This window comes from Podarcis pityusensis, assembly GCF_964106645.2.
Source record: "Podarcis pityusensis genome assembly, chromosome: 10".
In the NCBI taxonomy this organism is placed as follows: Eukaryota; Metazoa; Chordata; class Lepidosauria; order Squamata; family Lacertidae; genus Podarcis; species Podarcis pityusensis.
In genome coordinates, this window is record NC_138035.1 from 7,725,270 (window position 1) to 7,743,547 (window position 18,278).

The window sequence follows — 18,278 nt, forward strand, 5'->3', positions numbered from 1 at the left end:
CAACATGGGTCTAAGCTCCAAAGCAGAGTTGCTGTGGGCACATTGGCCTTCTACATCCCGCTAAGAGTCCACCAACACCCCGTCCCTTCTTTATTTTAAAATGTTTTTAATTGAAGCAATTTTTGGCTTTGCGGGAGGGGTTGCTTTTGGTTTGTGGGGGGGAAGAGTCCAAGACTGGACTCTTACTCCAAAACTGGAGTAAGGCCTACTTTTTGTCTGTGTTTTGTTTGTTTGTTTGTTTGTTGGGGTGGTGTGTGTACAGTGGTACCTCGGGTTAAGAACTTAATTCGTTCTGGAGGTCTGTTCTTAACCTGAAACTGTTCTTAACCTCAAGCACCACTTTAGCTAATGGGGCCTCCCTCTGCTGCCATGCCGCCAGAGCACAATTTCTGTTCTCATCCCGAAGCAAAGTTCTTAACCCGAGGTAATATTTCTGGGTTAGTGGAGTCTGTAACCTGAAGCGTATGTAACCAGAGGTACCACTGTACTTGTTTTGCCTATTTCAGAAGGAGGGTTCCAAGCACCACCAGTTTTTTTCCATGGAATGGGTATTTCACAGGGCCCACAACAGTTTCTGAGCTCTCCGAATGTCTGCCCAGCACACAAAAAGGTTGGGAAACTCTGGTGTAGATCTGCTTTTACGAAGATGCCATGCGGGCCAATGGCCCTGAGCCTGCCAATGCATATCTAGTCTTCTTTTGGCAAAGGTTCAGAGGTTTACAGAGATAGAATGATTTTTTCCCACCCCATACAGGTTCCATCAAAATTAAAGAGCAATCCCCGGTGGACTGTACCACTGACATTAACCGAGGAAGACAGTGCTGAGATATGTGTAATATTTCTTTCCCAGATCTCCGGAAATCATTTCAAAGGGTATCTCAAACCCATCAAAATTGAGATGCCGGTGCTGTTAATCTTCCACACTGCTCAGGACAAGTTATCAACATGGGCTGTATCATGCTGATGGACAAGGTTTGACTCTGCTCTAAACGTTGCTGTCATTGACAAATGGGATGCCGCAGCTCGTTAATCACGAGAGATTGTCAAACCCTTTGAATGAGAAGTGAGTCCACCTCACGGAAATTGCATCCAGATTCCAAAGGAAAGCAGGCGCTCAAAAGCCACCCTTTCCCCTTTGCATCTTTAGATGATTTCCTCCCCTCCCCCCCCCCCCCGTGTGCATTGGTACCCAAGCACCTGGGCATTCCAAGGCCCAGCTGAGAACTTCTTGAGGTGAGCAAAGAATCACAGAATCATAGAGTTGGAAGGGACACTGTGGAGCATCTAGTCCAACCGCCTGCAATGCAGGATTGTCATCTAGATCATCCATGACAGGCGGTCATCCAACCTCTGCTTAAAAACCTCCAAGGAAGGACAGTCCACCACTTTTCGTGGGCATCTGTTCCACTGAAGAACATCTCGTACCATCAGAAAGTTCTTCCTAATGTTCAGTCAGAAATCCCTTTGGGGCCCAAGGTCTCCTTTCTGGGGTTCTGATATGGGGTATTTGCTGACACAAAATATCATAAAATGCAATAAATCTGCCAGCAAACCAAAGCTTGACCCTGCACCATCTTGGCAAAACAATATAGCCCAGGTTTCCCAAACTTTGGTGTCCAGCTGTTGTTGGACTACAACTCCCATCATCCCTAGCTAGTAGGACCAGTGGACAGGGATGATGGGATTTGTAGTCCGACAACAGCTGGACACCAAAGTTTGGGAAACCTTGGTGATATAGACGCAGCCCAGCAGCAACACATAGCTTTCCACTCATGGAACAGTTATCTACCTTCTTCCTTTGTACCTCCTTTCTGTTGACTGTGACGTACCTGCACAGGGTTGTTTGTCAAATTAAGCACTCTGAGGAGAGGCAGGGATTCAAAATATTCCAGTTCACCCAGCTCAGCCACCTAGATAGGATGCAGGAAAATATAGAATTTACTCTAGGGACCCATTCCGTGACCAGAGCTCTGTGAATGTGCAGAAAAGGCACAGAACCTCCTCAACGGGCAGCCTGAAATGGAACCCTGAAAAAGCTCTTCTGAATGCCCAAACTGGCCCTTTCACTGCCCTTGCACAGTTGCCACATCATGAGATATCATACAAACTTGCAAAGGAGGCCATCTTCAGTGCATGCACACGAAAGCTCATACCAATAACTAACTTAGTTGGTCTCTAAGGTGCTACTGGAAGGATTTTTTTATTTTGTCCAAACAATATTACTTAGTGTGCAAGATCTTACCTGGTTATGTTCTAGGTTGATTTCCTCAAGCAGGTTGTGCTCTTCCAGACCTTCCAAACTGCTGATCTGATTGTCAGACAAGTCCAACTTCTGCAGAACTTTCAGTTCTTCCAAGCCAACAGCCTTTGCTATCTGGTTTGATTTCTGCAAAAGTAATCAGAAGCTTGGGAAGCCCTCGACAAAAGGAATTATGAACACACGACTGTCTCTTGGGCAAACTGCTATCTCTCTAAGGCTGACTGACTCGCTCGGCAATCTCCTTCACATGTGCTTTGAGGGGATCACTTAATTTCTCTACACCTGGACCTGGTTCAGACACTCCAGAGCCAGCAGGAGCTTCTGCATAAGGAGGAGTGAGCCAGGTTGCAGCCTCAGGTAGAAAAAGCTGGGGCATCAGCAGACCCCTCCCTTGTACCCAGCCAGACCCATCATTTTGAAATCATTTTTCATGTACTGTCATTTAATTCAGTTTTAAGATGTGAATACATTTTACTTTTGTTCTTTTACTCCTCAGTTCCCTCTTGATTTTCTACCTTTAGTTACTAGTCCTACTTAAAACTGGAGTTTCTGGTATAATATGAGGGTTTGTTTGTTTGTTAATCTAGAAACAATATTTATATACCACCGTATCGTGAAAATATATCACAGCCGTTTGCAACAAAGCAAAAAAATAAAACTGTACAGTAAAATGGTATTTATTTTTTTAAAAAGATGTCAATTAACCATTGTTGTGTTCTTAATTGCCTGTGTAGGCATGGTGGATTAGAAGCTTTCAGCAGGTGTTTAAAAATTGGCACAGAAGGTGCCTGCTGAATCTCCAGTGGCAGAGAGTTCCACAGGACTGGGCCAATGAAATTAAAAGTTTGGTTTCTCATTATTGTCAAATGAACCTCTCCAAGCTGGGTTGAGTCGCATCCCCCCAGCCCCGCCTCTTAGACTGTTTTCATCCTACATCCGGCGCCATCAACCCACATATCTGCATCTAATATTTTATCAATAGTTCCAACCCCGACGGTGCAAGGCACTTTGGGAAGGGGGAAAGATGGGAAACACGAGAGTGGGAACTACAGACTAGGAAAGGTACACAGGATCAAAGGGCTGGGAGGGGGAGTAAAGCCCTTCTAGAAGTACAGAAGGCAGTAGCAAAAGAGAGGGTCTTTTCAGTGGTTGCTCCCTGGCTGTGGACTGCTCTCTCTGGAGAGGCTCACCTGGCACCTGCATGAAAAAAATGCATCTCTCGAGCTGAAAAAGGTCCTCCACCCCTGCTCAAGGATTTCCCAATCACTGCATGCAACATGTCCAGCATCACCTTAAAGGTAAAGGGACCCCTGACCATTAGGTCCAGTCGCAGACGACTCTGGGGTTGCGGCGCTCATCTCGCTTTATTGGCCGAGGAAGCTGGCGTTTGTCTACAGACAGCTTCCGGGTCATGTGGCCAGCATGACTAAGCCGCTTCTGGCAAACCTTCCCGCCGGAGCGGTACCTATTTATCTACTTGAGCGTTGACGTGCTTTTGAACTGCTAGGTGGGCAGGAGCAGGGACCGAGCAACGGGAGCTCACCCCGTCATGGGGATTCAAACCGCCAACCTTCTGATTGGCAAGTCCTAGGCTCTGTGGTTTAACCCACAGAGCCACCCGCGTCCCACCAGCATCACAGTCCAGCATCACCTCACAACCCCAAAATTCTGCGACTCACCAGACAGAGTGTTTTGATAGGCAGGTTTTTCAGGCCATTGATGGCTGTGATCTTGTTGTCTGCCAGGCTCAGGTAGGTCAGGCACTGGCAATTCTCAAGGCCCTGGATCTCCTCAATTTCGTTATCTTTGCATCAGCATCAAGATTTAAGGAACAAGATTGCACCGCAAAGTGGTTAGCAGTCGGGAGTCCGGCGAGGAATTCCTCTTGAAGAATCCACCACAGTGAAATGAAGGGGAGCTGTGCAACAGCCCTTGGCTTGGGCAATATAATGGCAGTGTACATCATCTGTTTCTTCTCTGGCTTTTTCGTTCAAAGCCACCCTAAACACAAAAACACTCAGCGCTGTCTTTGGAAAACATCCAGGCTATGGGACAAGAATCAGAGAGTTTCTCTATTCCTGTGGATCCATGGTTTGACTGTTGCTACCTGGACTGGGAGGCGCAGGTTCTACTCTTGCTAACTTCCCAGTTCTCTTTTTCTCTAGGTGTGAGGACCCAGAGCTCAGAGACAAAGCACACGCTTTGATCCTAACAAACAGAGCAACCATAACTCAGTGGTGGAGCACCCGCTTGGAGCACAGAAGGTCTCAAGATTCCGCTCCTGGTATCTCCAGGAAGGGCTGGGAGAGAACCCCACCTGAAATTCTGGAGAGCTGCTGCCTGTCTGTGTGAGCAGCACTGACCTAGATGGACCAGAAGTCTGATTCAGGATAAGGCAGCTTCTTAGGGCTTCAGTTAAAACTGAATAGAGGGTTGGTTCTGTTCTCACTGCAAGCTAAACAAGGGCTTTTACAACAGAGATGAAGGGAAAGAACAACAACACCTTTGGTGGTGTCTGGAGAGCATCATGGCCAGTGTTGGCTCTCATTTTAATATCCAACCTGCACAACTGAAGCTCTTTCCAATCTCTGTGCCCCACTCTCTCCATCATGGTCCTATCGCCCAAGTGAAGCTTTCTTATGTGGGGTGCACAGAATCTTTTCTTAGCTCAGTATGTCGCAATCTTCCTTTTGTTCCACGGACATCGTGGCTGATTTGGCCACATTGCCGGAGACAATACAAATGAGCGAAGCAGAGATAGCCCAGTGCTCGCCGCATGCAAAGCAATTCCTTTCTCTCCCACCCCTCGCCCAACCCCCCACATCCTCTTTCTATTCAGAGGAGCAATAATCAGCCTTGGCCCACATTTCACTCCTGTCACATTATTTCTGCTTCTGCTATGGGAAATTATAATTGCAAAGGGAGCAAGTTGCTAGGCCACCGGCTGACAAGAGCGATGTCACCCGAACACCTTGTGAAACACACAAATAATGTAACCTGAACAGCCAAGACTGAGCTCTGTATTGCCAAGCTGGAAAAAAAACACACCCCTGTCGGGCATAATATTCTGCTCGATCATGTGCAAGCTGGCAGGGTGAGGGCCGGCGTTGGAGGCAAGAGGGTAGGCAGAAAAGAGCAGCAACAGGTGGCCACCACTGCCTTGAAAGGGGGCAACCTTCCTTTTCCAAAAAGTCTCTTAAGTGGAGATCTGTATCCCAGTCTGAGTCTGTGCTGAATCTGAAATTGTTTTTTTATATATGAATTGTCTGGACTTGTTTTCAATTGTCTTCGTCGCTGATGCTTTTATTGCAAAATCGCTTTGAGACATTTCATGGGAAGCGATTCATAAATGGAATCAAACACATATTCATTGAGCTCAGCCTTTCCCACAGCTCTTAGCCATGTTAAGCTTGCTGATCAGCTGCTTGGAATAGGGGGGCCAAGTAACAGGGGATGCCTCTTTTGTTCACACCCTGCTTCTTAGGGGCCACCCAGAAAAATTGGTGGTCCTCTGTTGGAAACAGGACACTGGGCTGGATGGACAGCTGTGGCCTGCTTCCTTTGAAGAAGAGCCATTTTAGATCTTATTCCCCTTTCTTCTTTGAAAATGTGCAGCCACAATTCTGCGGTTGCCAACGGTCCAGGGAGCAGCCAGGGGCAAATACAGGCTGCCCACGTGTGCCAGGAGGCAGGAGATATGCTTGCCTTGGCCTATCTAGTGGGGTGCAAGTCAAGCCAAAGCTCCTTGCCAACACCCCCAGCCTGACATAATCTAGCAAGGCAAGGGTCCCAGCCCTTTGGGCAGATCAAGTTGAGCATGGAATTTTACAGTCTGAAAGATGGGACTGTGATCTGAATGGGAAAGGGAGAGAATCCTATATCTCCACCAACAATCAAGGAGTAAAGCAGATTGGCCATGGCAGGACAGGGCTGATCTGGTCCCTTTACTTGTTGGGATGTCACATGGGAATAAACAAAGAGGCAGGTCTGGGGCTGTTAGCCCAGGCAGGCAGCCACTGAGGGCACAGACCTCAGAGGGCAGCAGAACTGACCTTGGAGGGACACCGTTTTACAAAGATTAGTTTTTGTTGCATCTTACGAATTTCTGATATTTGACTCTTGAGTTTACGTTCTGAAGAATTTCGTCATTTTTGAAGCAATTCATACCAAGGCATCTGTTTTTGAAAACTGCGGTGAGTGATTTGGGAGCAGGGGTGCAAGTAGTTAGCCTTGCCTGGAGCACAAAATAGCCTGGCGCCAGCACTGAGTAAAGGTCCATTGGTAACGCATGAGACTCTTAATCCCAGGGTTGTGGATTCAAGCCCCGCATTGGGCAAATGTCCCTCCCAACTCTTATGGTTCTTTGAGGTAGTCAGATAAGGGTGGGTGAGAGAGACAGACGGACACAGAGAGAAAGAGAATGGATACAGGTTGACAGGAGCTATTCCAGCAACTTGTATGAGCCACGAGGATATCCTTAGAACTTGAATGATCAGCACATTTGAGGTTATGCAGGAATCCCATCCACCCCCACCCCCAGGTCAGATGTTCTCCTTTAGTACATTGGCTTCACTTCTTGAGCCACATGAAGTTGAGGCCTCCAGCACTCTGCTAGGAGGGCAATTGCATGAAGGAGTGGGAAGTTGGCCAGGGCACAATCTTGCCCTACTAGACAGCTCTCTTGCCAGCACATCGTAGAAATTCTTGCAGTTGGACAGTTTTGAAGAGCGTGGGCCCTAAGGCTGCCTTGGCACTGTTTCCACCAAATTCATTTCAAAGACCAGGGAAGCAAGAGTTAAAGCACCAGTGTTTTGTATCCAGGTGATGCAGAGAGACCAGCAGACTTGTTTATCCTTTTTCTCTAAGCCCCCTGGGAGAGAGAATGACTCAGGACCAGCCTCCCTGTGGAAGACGAACATCTTCTTAGCAAGCATTCCTCATACTGATATTAGAAGTACTCGGGTTCCAATATTCTTTTGCTCTACAGCTCCCACCCGTCTCTTTTGGTTATGTGCCCAAGAAGTCACTTCTCCTTCATCCAGAATCACAATGACCAAAATCAACAGTGTGTGTGTGTGTGTGTGTGTGTGTGTGTGTAGAAGAGAGATAGAAAATGAACCTATTTGCAACAGATTAGGATAGTACATGAGTCTGAAAGGCCCAATCCAGAATTATCTTTTTGGGAGACCTCCCACTAAAGCAAGGCACCCCAACCCCAGATATCCAGCTTATCCAAGGGCACAACAATATCACCCGAAAGGAAACTTCAGCTGGCCAGGCTCACTATCTGGGTAATTCAAGAGAGAGACATTTCAACTCACCACGATTTCTCTTGCACTGAATATATACAAGAAGAATATTGCAATCTTGTTGCCTTTGGGATCTGCTGTTGTTGCATTTTACTGGAGTAAAATTAGAAAAATGCATTTAGCGTATGATGCGCTATCATGCCATCTTTTGGTATGGATTTTTTAAAACAACAACAACCACCACACACATGGAAACCATAGTCCAGCCTTCTGGACAGGGCAACCCACCGATGAAAACAAAATCAACATTAAATTGCATCCTGGACCAAACTCGATCACAGAATGAAGATTTGTGTGTTTGTTTAAAAGCCCCCAGGGTTGATCTTCCAACACTCTGTCGTATCCCACTTCTCTCCAGAATTTCTCTTTCACTCCCAAAAGGATACCGTCAAGTATGAGCTTCTTAAGTGACTGGTAGGCAGAAAGATCTTGCATCGCTTGGATCTTGTTGTGCGAAAAATCTGCTACCTGGAGGTGGGGTGGGTGGAGAGAATACATAAAGATACCATCATAGGGTCTATAATTTGTATGTTTGTTGTTTCTGCGGAACCAAAAGGTCTTCTGTTCGAATTGGACACACGACTGGAGCACAAACATGGGGTGTGCATGTGTTTAGAACTGCCTGCATTTAACCACTTGCTTGGTCGTCATTGGCTTTAGCAGACGTATGTGTGAAATTGCCTGTAGGTGAACGATCAGGCTTGCAAATTGGGGGAAGAGCGCTTGGCTTTACCAGCCTGACTTGCTTCTGTGCTGGCAGTGGCTTATGGAAGTGGCATCACTTCCCCTGTGGCTGGTACAGAAGTTGATCAGGCTCCACCACTGCTTTACAGCCACTGAGGAATCCGGCTGACAAAGTGGAGACAGGCTGCTCGGCTTCACCAGCCAGTTAGCTGACAGGGCTGGCAAAGCAGCATGTTCTGTCTGTCTTTGCACAGGACAGCCCAGTTGGCTCCAGCGCCAAAGTGCTGCCCGATGCAGCTCCAAACGCACCCATTACAGGACCCAGAAGCACCCTGGGCAAAAGAAGACAGTGGGTATGCCTGGAGCATGTACAGGAAAGGAAGAAAAGGGATCCTTTCCTATACCACAGCCTTGTAAAAGGGATGGGGAAGAGATGAGAAGAATGACCATGGGGAAGAAAAAAGGCAGCAGGGGAAGCTTAACAACAGCTGTCCTTCCAACCTGGAAATCCGTTCACTAGGCTGCTAGCAGCAATTTCTTTGCAGACAGCAACAAGGCCTGTTCAGAGACAACAAAAATATTTTGCAAAACAGCACTTTGGAAATTTTCTAGCACTGTTTTGCTCCACTTGCACACGTCTATGTTGAATCAGAAGCTTCAGAATGCATACCGGAGCACCAATAAACACACACAGAGTTCTCCATGCCGTGACAGGTTCTGAAAGGAACCCCTGAGGGAAGAGAACAAACAGAGCACCTTTTCCTGCCAATTTCAACTACTAAAGACCGTTGCCACAAGATCACCACTATCTCGACATCAGTTTCATTTCTTTTATATGCCTCCATGCTCTGGGTCAATCTTCTCTGCTCTCTATTAATATACCAGCTTGAGGACCCAAAGAAATTTTGGATCACAACTCCCTCTAAAGATGGCATTGTTTGCTCCCGACACGTTTTGAATCTAAAAATACCTTTGCCACGTTGGCTTAAGATTGCATCGGACAACTAGGCGATTCAAGGAAAAACCTTACATGGGGACCAGAGGCAGAACAAGATTGTTGGTGCTGCAAGAAAGTTCAGAGAAAACTGTAGGCTCAACTCCATACAGGCTCAATTGGCTGAAGATTTCCAAGAAATGGCAAATGAAATCATTCCTTTCCTTACTTGCTTAGAATCTGGTTGGCTAGCCAGCTGCACTGAGGAGACCTGAACTCAAACAGAACCCACAAAATTCTTACTTGAAGATTCTTGGGTGGTTTGAAGTCAAAGTATGTGGTTAGTTCATTATGGGAAACGTTCAGGTCCAACAAGTAAGGCATGTAACTCACACATGAAATATCTGGAAACGAAAGAACACGGGGCAGGGGGTAGAAGTAAGAAAAATACATGGAGCGCAGAAACTGGACGTCAGGGCTGTGTAGACTCAGAGCTATGAAAACATACCTACTCTGCTATTAATAGAACAATGTCATACGCCCAGGATACATATGCAAAATGAGTCAATTTGCAGGATTTTCTCCATTTTGCATAAGTTATCCTGTGGCTTTTCACTATTATACATGTCCCTCCTCTGCTAACCACGAGGTGGTGGGGCAGGGAGAGATGAGGATCTCAAAAACACTACTTGATGACAGCTGGAAGTGTTATTCAGCAATTCTGGTTTATTTCACAAAATGCTGTCCACACGTGCATAAGTTTGTCTTTGCAAAAAATATGAGCTAGAAACTTCTTCCTTTCCTTTTAAAAAGGAGACTGAGATTCTTAGGGAGTTGAACACAATTGGCAGATTCCATACCTTGCAGGATTCCTGCACACTCACAGGCCTCTGTACAGACCATTCCCTCTTATGTGCTCAGGACTTCTCCCAACCCTCCTTACATCCTTTGCAGGGACCACTCTTATTTTCATTCCAAGCCACGTTGTAATGTTAGCATTCTCATTGTTTTCTCCTCCTTTCTTCTTGATTTTCTTATACCCGAAAGAGCTTTACAGCCAAGAGACTTACAAAAGTGGCAGCTACGTACCATCAAGTTTATTGTAAGAAAGATCTAGCTTCTCAAGGTGGACGTATCTGCAGAGAATGCTAATGTCACTTAATTTGCGGTCCTGTGGGAAGAAAACGGGGGAAAGGAGTTAGCATGTGTAACCCTGCACTTGCCTTCTCTTTCAAGAAGACACCAAGGCACAGTTCTGAAAATGAGGTTCTTCATTAACCCCCTAAAGTCTTTCCAAAAAGAATTCATCCCCTCGAGTCCTATTTGGCCATCATCCTCTCACCTACTGGGGCAAATTAACAACCTAATGTTCAAGTTCCATTAACGTATGGTATATGGGAGCATGTCTGTGTCCAGGTAAGGGGAGTCGGGATACACCAACAGAATCCCCAACTTGTCTCCATGACCCCTGTTTGCTTCCTTTCTTTTCAACCAGAGTCCTCAAAGCGGCTGACAACAGTTACCAAACACAACAGATAGCTCCAAAACAATGTGCTCCAAACCCAAAACCACCATCCCCACTGTAGCAGGTCCTGTTGCTGCCTTTGCTTGTCTCCCTCCCCCTCTCCTCCCTACCCAAAGAATACATTACCTCTACCCTAAGAGGCAGTATGACACGGGTGGCGCTGTGGGTTAAACCACAGAGCGTAGGACTTGGTCGGCATTTTGAATCCCCGCAATGGGGTGAGCTCCTGTTGCTCGGTCCCTGCTCCTGCCAACCTAGCAGTTCGAAAGTACGTCAAGTGCAAGTAGATAAATAGGTACCGCTCCAGCGGGAAGGTAAAGGGCGTTTCCGTGTGCTGCTCTGGTTCGCCAGTAGTGGCTTAGTCATGCTGGCCACATGACCCGGAAGCTGTACGCTGGCTCCCTCGGCCAGTAAAGCGAGATGAGCGCCGCAACCCCAGAGTTGGCCATGACTGAACCTAATGGTCAGGGGTCCCTTTACCTTTTAAGAGGCAGTATGCCTCTGAACACCAGCGGATGGGGATCAAGACTAAGAGAAATTATACGATAAGTAACTATACAACCTTTAAAAGGCACCTGGAAGTTTTTAATGTTTGATGTTTTGTTATGTTTCTGTAGATGATGGAAGCTGCCCAGAGTGGCTAGGGTGACCCAGTCAGATGGGCGTCGTATAAATATGATGATGATGGTGATGATCAAGAGAGGGCTACTGAGAGCATCCCCTGCTTGTGGGTTTCCCAGAGGCATCTGGTTGGCCACTGGGAGAACAGGATGGTGGATCAAATTCACTACTGGCCTGATGAAGCAGGCTCTCCTGTTACATTCTCAATTTGATCTGCAATCAGCTGGACATCATTCATTTAAGAATTCTAACTTGCCATTTGGGGGTGCCCTGCCTTCATAAGACAGTTTACAAAAAACCAAAGCACATAGCATAATAATAAATAATGAGGCTGCTGAATGAGATACGACGACGACGACGACGACGACTACTACTACTACTAGTTTATTATTTATACCCCGCCCATCTGGCTGAGTTTCCCCAGCAACTCTGGGCGGCTCCCAATCGAGTGTTAAAAACAATACAGCATTAAATATTTAAAACTTCCGTAAACCGGACTGCCTTCAGATGTCTTTTAAAAATAGGATAGCTGCTTATTTCCTTGACATCTGATGGGACATCAGGGCGGGCGCCACTACCGAGAAGGCCCTCTGCCTGGTTCCCTGTAACCTCACTTCTCGCAATGAGGGAACCGCCAGAAGGCCCTCAGCACTGGATCTCAGTGTCCGGGTAGAACAATGGGGGAGGAGACGCTCCTTCAGGTATACTGGACCAAGGCCGTTTAGGGCTTTCAAGGTCAGCACCAACACTTTGAATTGTGCTCAGAAACGTACTGGGAGCCAATGCAGATCTCTCATTGTCATGTGTCAGACTGAAACACTATTATTGTTTTATGCAAAACATTTCCTAGTTATTTAATTCATTCCACTTATGAACTGCTTCCTATAAAGTGCCTCAAAGCAACCAAAGCCCTGCCTTTGGGACAAGGTTGGACACTCTTCCCACCCAACCATTGCAATCATTTCAAATCAGAACAGTTTCAAGTAACATTGGTCCTTTGCAGCAGCAGAGTTCTAGTGGGCAGAGGGGATTTCTTAATGAAGCATCAGACCTAATGCCTCAAATATCACATATTCGATAGGGCTAGAAGCACATGATCATGAACTCAAACAAAAGGTCATCAGTCCAGCCAATAAGGCCAAGTTAAGGATTCAAATGGGAGAGGATGTAGCTTGACCGCAAAACTATTTGCCATTAACTCACCGAAAGTGACAGATCGAGGTAGACATGTTCTGTGCCCGGGGCTGAACGCCCCAATTTTTGCAGAGCTTCAGCAGTCATTTCTTCAGTCAGCACACCATCAAATTCCTCCTGAGAGAGAGAAAGGCAGAGTTTTGGTTGGGCTAAAATAATCAAAGCCGGACAGCCTCCCTAAAGAGGTATGGCCAACTGTGAGAGAAGATTAGGGCTCCAGCTGGGTCCTTTCCCCAGAGGAACATGACAAATACCTTCACTCAATCAGTGCAAAATAAACAGAGGGCTACAGACTAGAAGTGTCAGGAGCCCATTTCCATTTCTGGCAAACCTGCCATTTGGCAATTAGCTTATATATCTGGGTTTCAAACACCGTTTCCAAGTGAGGCACACAGCAGCCTCAGCGCTGGCTTGTAAGGCCAATGACCAGGCAAAAGTGATGAGCTGCAGCCCAGGAGAGAAGACGATCCAATGCCAGGGGTGCGGTGAGGTTGCAGCCTTTACTAGGGAATGTTGCCATCACTGGGCTACAACCCAGAAACTGGGAGGATAGCAATTATTTTATTCTTATCTATGATAATTAGTAGGTCATCTTATTTATATAATAAAAGCGTTAGATCAGAATGGATGGCACGAGGCCTCAGGAATGCCCCACCAAGTCGTTGATAATTTCCACACATTTAGGTAGGTGCAACAGCACAAAAGTGGTTGGTACGCTAAGAACATTACTTTGCCACACAGATGTTCCTTGCTCAATAAAATCCTGGTTCCAGTAACCATCCGCCTTGCCTCTTCTGGGGCCCTGGGATGCAGCCGGATGATGTAACGCATGAAACAAGAGCTATACTGGCATTGCTAGGTCCTCGCCTGAATGTTTCATTTAATATAAGCATAAGTGGTTAATTTAACAATTGTATTAAACAGTAAAAACAAATAGGAAGCCGCTATAAATGTATTTATAATCTTCTGTTGGAAGCCGCCCAGAGTGGCTGGGGAAACCCAGCCAGATGGGCGGGGTAGAAATATATTATTATTATTATTATTATTATTATTATTGAGGCCGGATCAGTGCTCCATCTAGACCAGTGGCTCTCTGGGGTCCCAAGCTGCACAGCCATTCCCAGTCCTACCTGGAGATGCCATTGGGAACAGAATCTTGAGCCTTCTGCATGCCAAACAGGTGCTCAACCACTGAGCTATGGCTCTTCCCAAACAGAAACATGGGAAACTGTCTTAAACTGAAGCAGACCATTGATCCATCCAGCTCAGTACTGCCTACACTGACTGGCAGCGGCTCTCCAGAGTTGCAGACACGGCTCTTCGCCAGTCCTGCCAGGCGATGCTGCCGGGAAATGAACCTCAGACCTTCTGCCTGCAAAGCCTGGGAAAGCTGAGTGGGTAGAGCATGAGACTCTTAATCTCAGGGTTGTGGGTTCGAGCCCCGTGTTGGCCCAAAGATTCCTGTATTGCAGGGGGATGGACAGGATGACCCTCGTGGTCCCGTCCAACCCTGATTGGCAATGGAAGAGTGCGCCTTTGGGGGTGAAGTCAAACTCAAACCATGGACAGTTACAGCGTCCGCTGTGGCTGCAGAGACAGATATGGGAGAGACATGTTTTGTTGCAGCTGGGGTATATGAAGACGTCCGGTTGTGCTGCTACAGATGCACCTTGGCGTTTCTTCTCTCTGCGCTCCTCCCAGCAGCCCCTTTCCAACTCTGTTTCTATGTTTCTGCCCCTTGAGATACATGGGCTCTTCCCCCAAATGGGATCAGGAGGAGAAGCTGCCTTAGAAAGCTTCAAATTGGTCCATCTAGCTCAGTGTTTTCTACACATACTGGCAGCAGCTCTCTAAGATTTCTCCCGGCACTACCCAGGGGGTTTCTGCTTTTTTGTAAATTGCTTTGCAAACGCAGCATACAAATGTTATGGAGTAAATAAATAAACAAATACTGTATTGTTTTTAACACTCTATTGGAAGCCGCCCAGAGTGGCTGGGGAAACTCAGCCAGGTGGGCGGGGTATAAATAATAAATTGTTATTATTATTATTATTATTATTATTATTATTATTACTATTACTATTACAAAGGACGGCCGGGCACGCGAGCCCCCCCCACTCCCTTAACCCAAAACTTCCCGTAATCATTCGAGTAGCGCGAACCCTTCCACTCCACCATGCAAATAAGCCTCCCGTATTTCTCCCTCTAGGCGCGCCTCCCCAGAGGGGCACTCCCGTATTTCTCCCTATAGGTGCGGGGTCGCCGTTCCCGTAATTATCCAAATAGCACGTCGGCAGCCCCTCCTCCCCGCGGAAAGAAGGGTCGGGCGCTCCCGTAATTCTCCTTGTAGGGGCGCCCTCCCCAAACGAACCCGTGCCCGTAGTTCGCCGAGTAGCGCCCCCTCCCTTTATAGACAGAGAGATGCCAACCCAGGTTAGGGGCGGCGAACCACCCCCCCCCCTGCACCCACCTCCATGGGCTCGGGCTCCGGTTCGGACTCGGTGGACTCCTCTTCCTCGACGGCGAGCTCCTCCTCGTCCTCCTGGTTGAACGTGGCGTTGCCTTCCAGGCCTTCGGCGGCGATGCCCCTCGGGAAGCGCTCGTCGAAGCGGCTGAGGAGGAGCGAGAAGGTGACGGACGGCGAGGTCGCCCAGGAGCGCAGCCCGCCCGACCGGGCGTCATCGCCGCTGTGCGCGCTCCGGATGGCGCTGCGTCCGTAGAAAGCCGAGCGGGAATGCATGTCGGCCAAGGGGGTCCTTCGTGGGGGTCTCGGTCTCTCTTTCTCTCAGGGGGAAAAAGGCCGCCTGGGAGACGCCATCTTGTGTCCCTGCCGTTGCCCGGCAACAAGGCGGAAAAGGGGGGAGGGGCGCAAGGCCCGCCGGGAGTTGTAGTCGCTTTCCTCGCGCGAAAACGGCGTCCGGGAAGCCCGCGCGCGGTGCATCGCGGGAAGTGTAGTTCGGCCTGTCAGAAAAGAAATGAGCGCGCGGGTTTCGAAATGGTGGCTTATTTATTTACTGCCACGAAACTTGTATCTCTAAATGGTTCCTTATTTATTTCCACACACGCACAAAAACAACCGCTCGATTGCAGTGGAAACCTCGACGAGGTTTACAGGAAGAACAAAAGCCATTCGATCATAAGGGATTTACAAACGTTTAAAATAGGACCAGAAGTAACGAATTCACCCCACTCTTTTATTCTTATTGTTAATTTACCACACTAAGCTGTACTACAAAAGTAATGCGGATACATCATTTCCTATCTGTAATAACTAATAATTTTGGCATATTTACACTTTGAAACATTTTTGGTATTCAGAAATGTTTATCTGAACGTTATCATTGCTTTGCTATTTTTATTCCACCTAACTGTTGCATGTCATAGGCTCTGATGTAAGCAGAGATGTATCTCAATGCTACCGTGTTAAATTGAATAAAAACTATGTTACAAAGAACAACTACACCCCAAATGTAGGGCTGCCCAAACGCCCAGAATTTCCCGGACAAACATGGAATCCGGCATCCATGTCCAGAAGGAAATTGGGAAAAGAGCCCATGGCAACCCATGTCGGTTGCGTTGTTTTTGCCGAAAGCTGAAAAAAGTTTTTTTAAATTGCCGAAAAAGCTCAACAACTTTTGTGTCTAGATTTTAACTTTTTTAAATATGACAACCCTACCAAAAGTAGCATAGATAGGGGTATAAAATGTAACCCCCCCGAAACAATATTTCAGGATTCAGATTACATTACATATATTTATGTTTGTGTATACATATATACACACACAGTGCTTTTTTCTGAGGGGCCGCAGAGGACGCATACCCCTAAACATTTTGTGAATCTTTGTACTTTTGTCCATTTACTGTATTTTTCCTGATTTGAACTATAAAATGGTGATTTTTCTGGAGTCAAAATGAGAGTACCCCTAAACATTTTTTTTAGAAAAACAAAGCACTGCACAGACATATATATTCCACAAGTTGGATTAAGTTGATTGAACATTATATTTGATCCTCTGTAATATCAAATTTTCTCTGTACAGAGTTCATTGTTTTCGATAACCTATAATCAAACCAAATGACTTATTAATTAGATGCACATTTATCTTATTTTTACCATTGTAAACCGCATTGATATATTGCTGCAATGCAGCAGTATGTAAACAAACAAAGCAATCAATCAATCAATCAATCAATCAATCTAACTTTTTAATTAATCCTATTTTCCCTTTAAAAAGGCCAGACCATTTTATATGTGGTTGGAACTGAGTTAAGTCAATGATAAGCTAAAAACCCAAATTAAAGCACATGCATTTTTAGAAGTTAAAGGTGTTTTTAAGCTACAGACAGGAACATCCTCCCTGTCCTCTCACATTCTGCCTTAAGACTCCTTCCAAATGGAGACATACTTACTTACTTAACTTATTTATTTTCTATACTGCCGAAGTTCATGGGGCAGTTTACAATATAAAAAAACAAAAATACATACCATTGTAACCAACAGAAACAACCCCCCATAAACATAGATCTATTATTATTTGTTAAATTTCATGGCATGACCATCAGCCAAATTGTCCCCCACTTTGGCTCAGTGTACAGCCCATAGCCTAAGGAAGAGCTCTGTGGAACCCAGAAGCCTGCACACTGTTTTTGTGATGCTTTCCTTGGCTTTATGTAAGAGTGTCCATCCCCCATCAGGGCTGGCCCAATACATTTTAGCACCTGAGATGAACCATAAAATGGCGCCCCACTCCCACCCAAGGAGGAAGCGGGGGAATGAAGATCGATATCAGAAACTAAAGGTGAATAAAGATCTACATTGAGATCTGCTGCCCTTGTGGATTCTGCCGCCTGAGGCAGTCGCCTCACCTTGCTTCCTGCGTGGGCCGGTCCTGCCTCCGCCCACTACACAAATCACAAAGAAGAGTACAAAGGACAAGGAGCAGGGGTCCCCAAACAGGTCCAGCTGGTCCGCAAGAAGTCCGTGGATTTGTAGCTGAAGATGGAGACAGCATTCACTGCACTGAAGGTTCGTGTTGATTTTGGCTTGCATTTTTACAGCTTCTTTTATGTCTTATGTTGCATTGTATTCTATTAGGATTTGAACTCTATGGCAGAAGAGTCGGGGGGGACAGATCCAAAGGAGGGGCTTCTTTGCACAGGAGCTCCCTGCTGCAAATGATTTTGCAAAGGGATTCTAGTGATTCATAGCGGTTGAGTCTATCAATGGCCACGACTCACAATGGCAAGTGGCAGTAGGAAAGCACAGTGCGAAGTGGTGTGTGAAATTGCAGTCTCTTTCTGTGAGCCTCCTAAACCCTGGCTCCAGCTCCAGTTTTCTTAATTACAAAATAAATAAATAAATAAATACAGCAAACACACGTGAAGAGTAAATGAATGAAAGGTAAGACTGATAGGAAGCTGCCTTTATACTGAATCAGACCCTTGGGTCCATCTAGTTCTGTATTGTCCACACTGACCGGCAGCAGCTCCCCAGGGTTTCAGGTGAGGCTCTTTCCCAGTCCTACCTGGAGAAGATGCCTATGAGTGAACAAACCAACCCCTGTGTTGCAAAATATGACTCAGCAATATCGAAAGCAACATGATGACCAGAAACAATTACAGTATAGAAAACTCTATGGAATAATGCAAAACATCAAAACTATCGAACTGAAGTCTCTGAAATCCTTGAATAAGTCACAGTGCCAGACTTTGCCCAGCGGATATCAAGTTTGTAAAGCTTTGTATAATCGG

General features: G+C 46.4%; 1 protein-coding gene across 2 annotated transcripts in view; it reads right to left on the reverse strand.

The window, feature by feature from the left end:
• The window catches only part of LRGUK (leucine rich repeats and guanylate kinase domain containing), a 57,642-nt gene extending 42,250 nt beyond the window's left edge, over positions 1-15,392 (reverse strand). The window contains exons 1-8 of one of the 2 annotated variants that reach the window (XM_081022756.1): positions 14,998-15,389; positions 12,537-12,644; positions 10,277-10,358; positions 9,491-9,591; positions 7,956-8,037; positions 3,940-4,064; positions 2,243-2,386; positions 1,830-1,910 (exon numbers count right to left, since the gene is read on the reverse strand). In XM_081022756.1, coding sequence (XP_080878882.1) covers positions 1,830-1,910; positions 2,243-2,386; positions 3,940-4,064; positions 7,956-8,037; positions 9,491-9,591; positions 10,277-10,358; positions 12,537-12,644; positions 14,998-15,267 — 993 coding nt within the window. In that variant the 5' untranslated portion in view covers positions 15,268-15,389. Of the gene's footprint in view, positions 1-1,829; positions 1,911-2,242; positions 2,387-3,939; positions 4,065-7,955; positions 8,038-9,490; positions 9,592-10,276; positions 10,359-12,536; positions 12,645-14,997 lie in introns of both variants that reach the window. The other variant, XM_081022757.1, reaches the window with a different exon arrangement.
• Between the last annotated feature and the right edge of the window lie 2,886 nt (positions 15,393-18,278).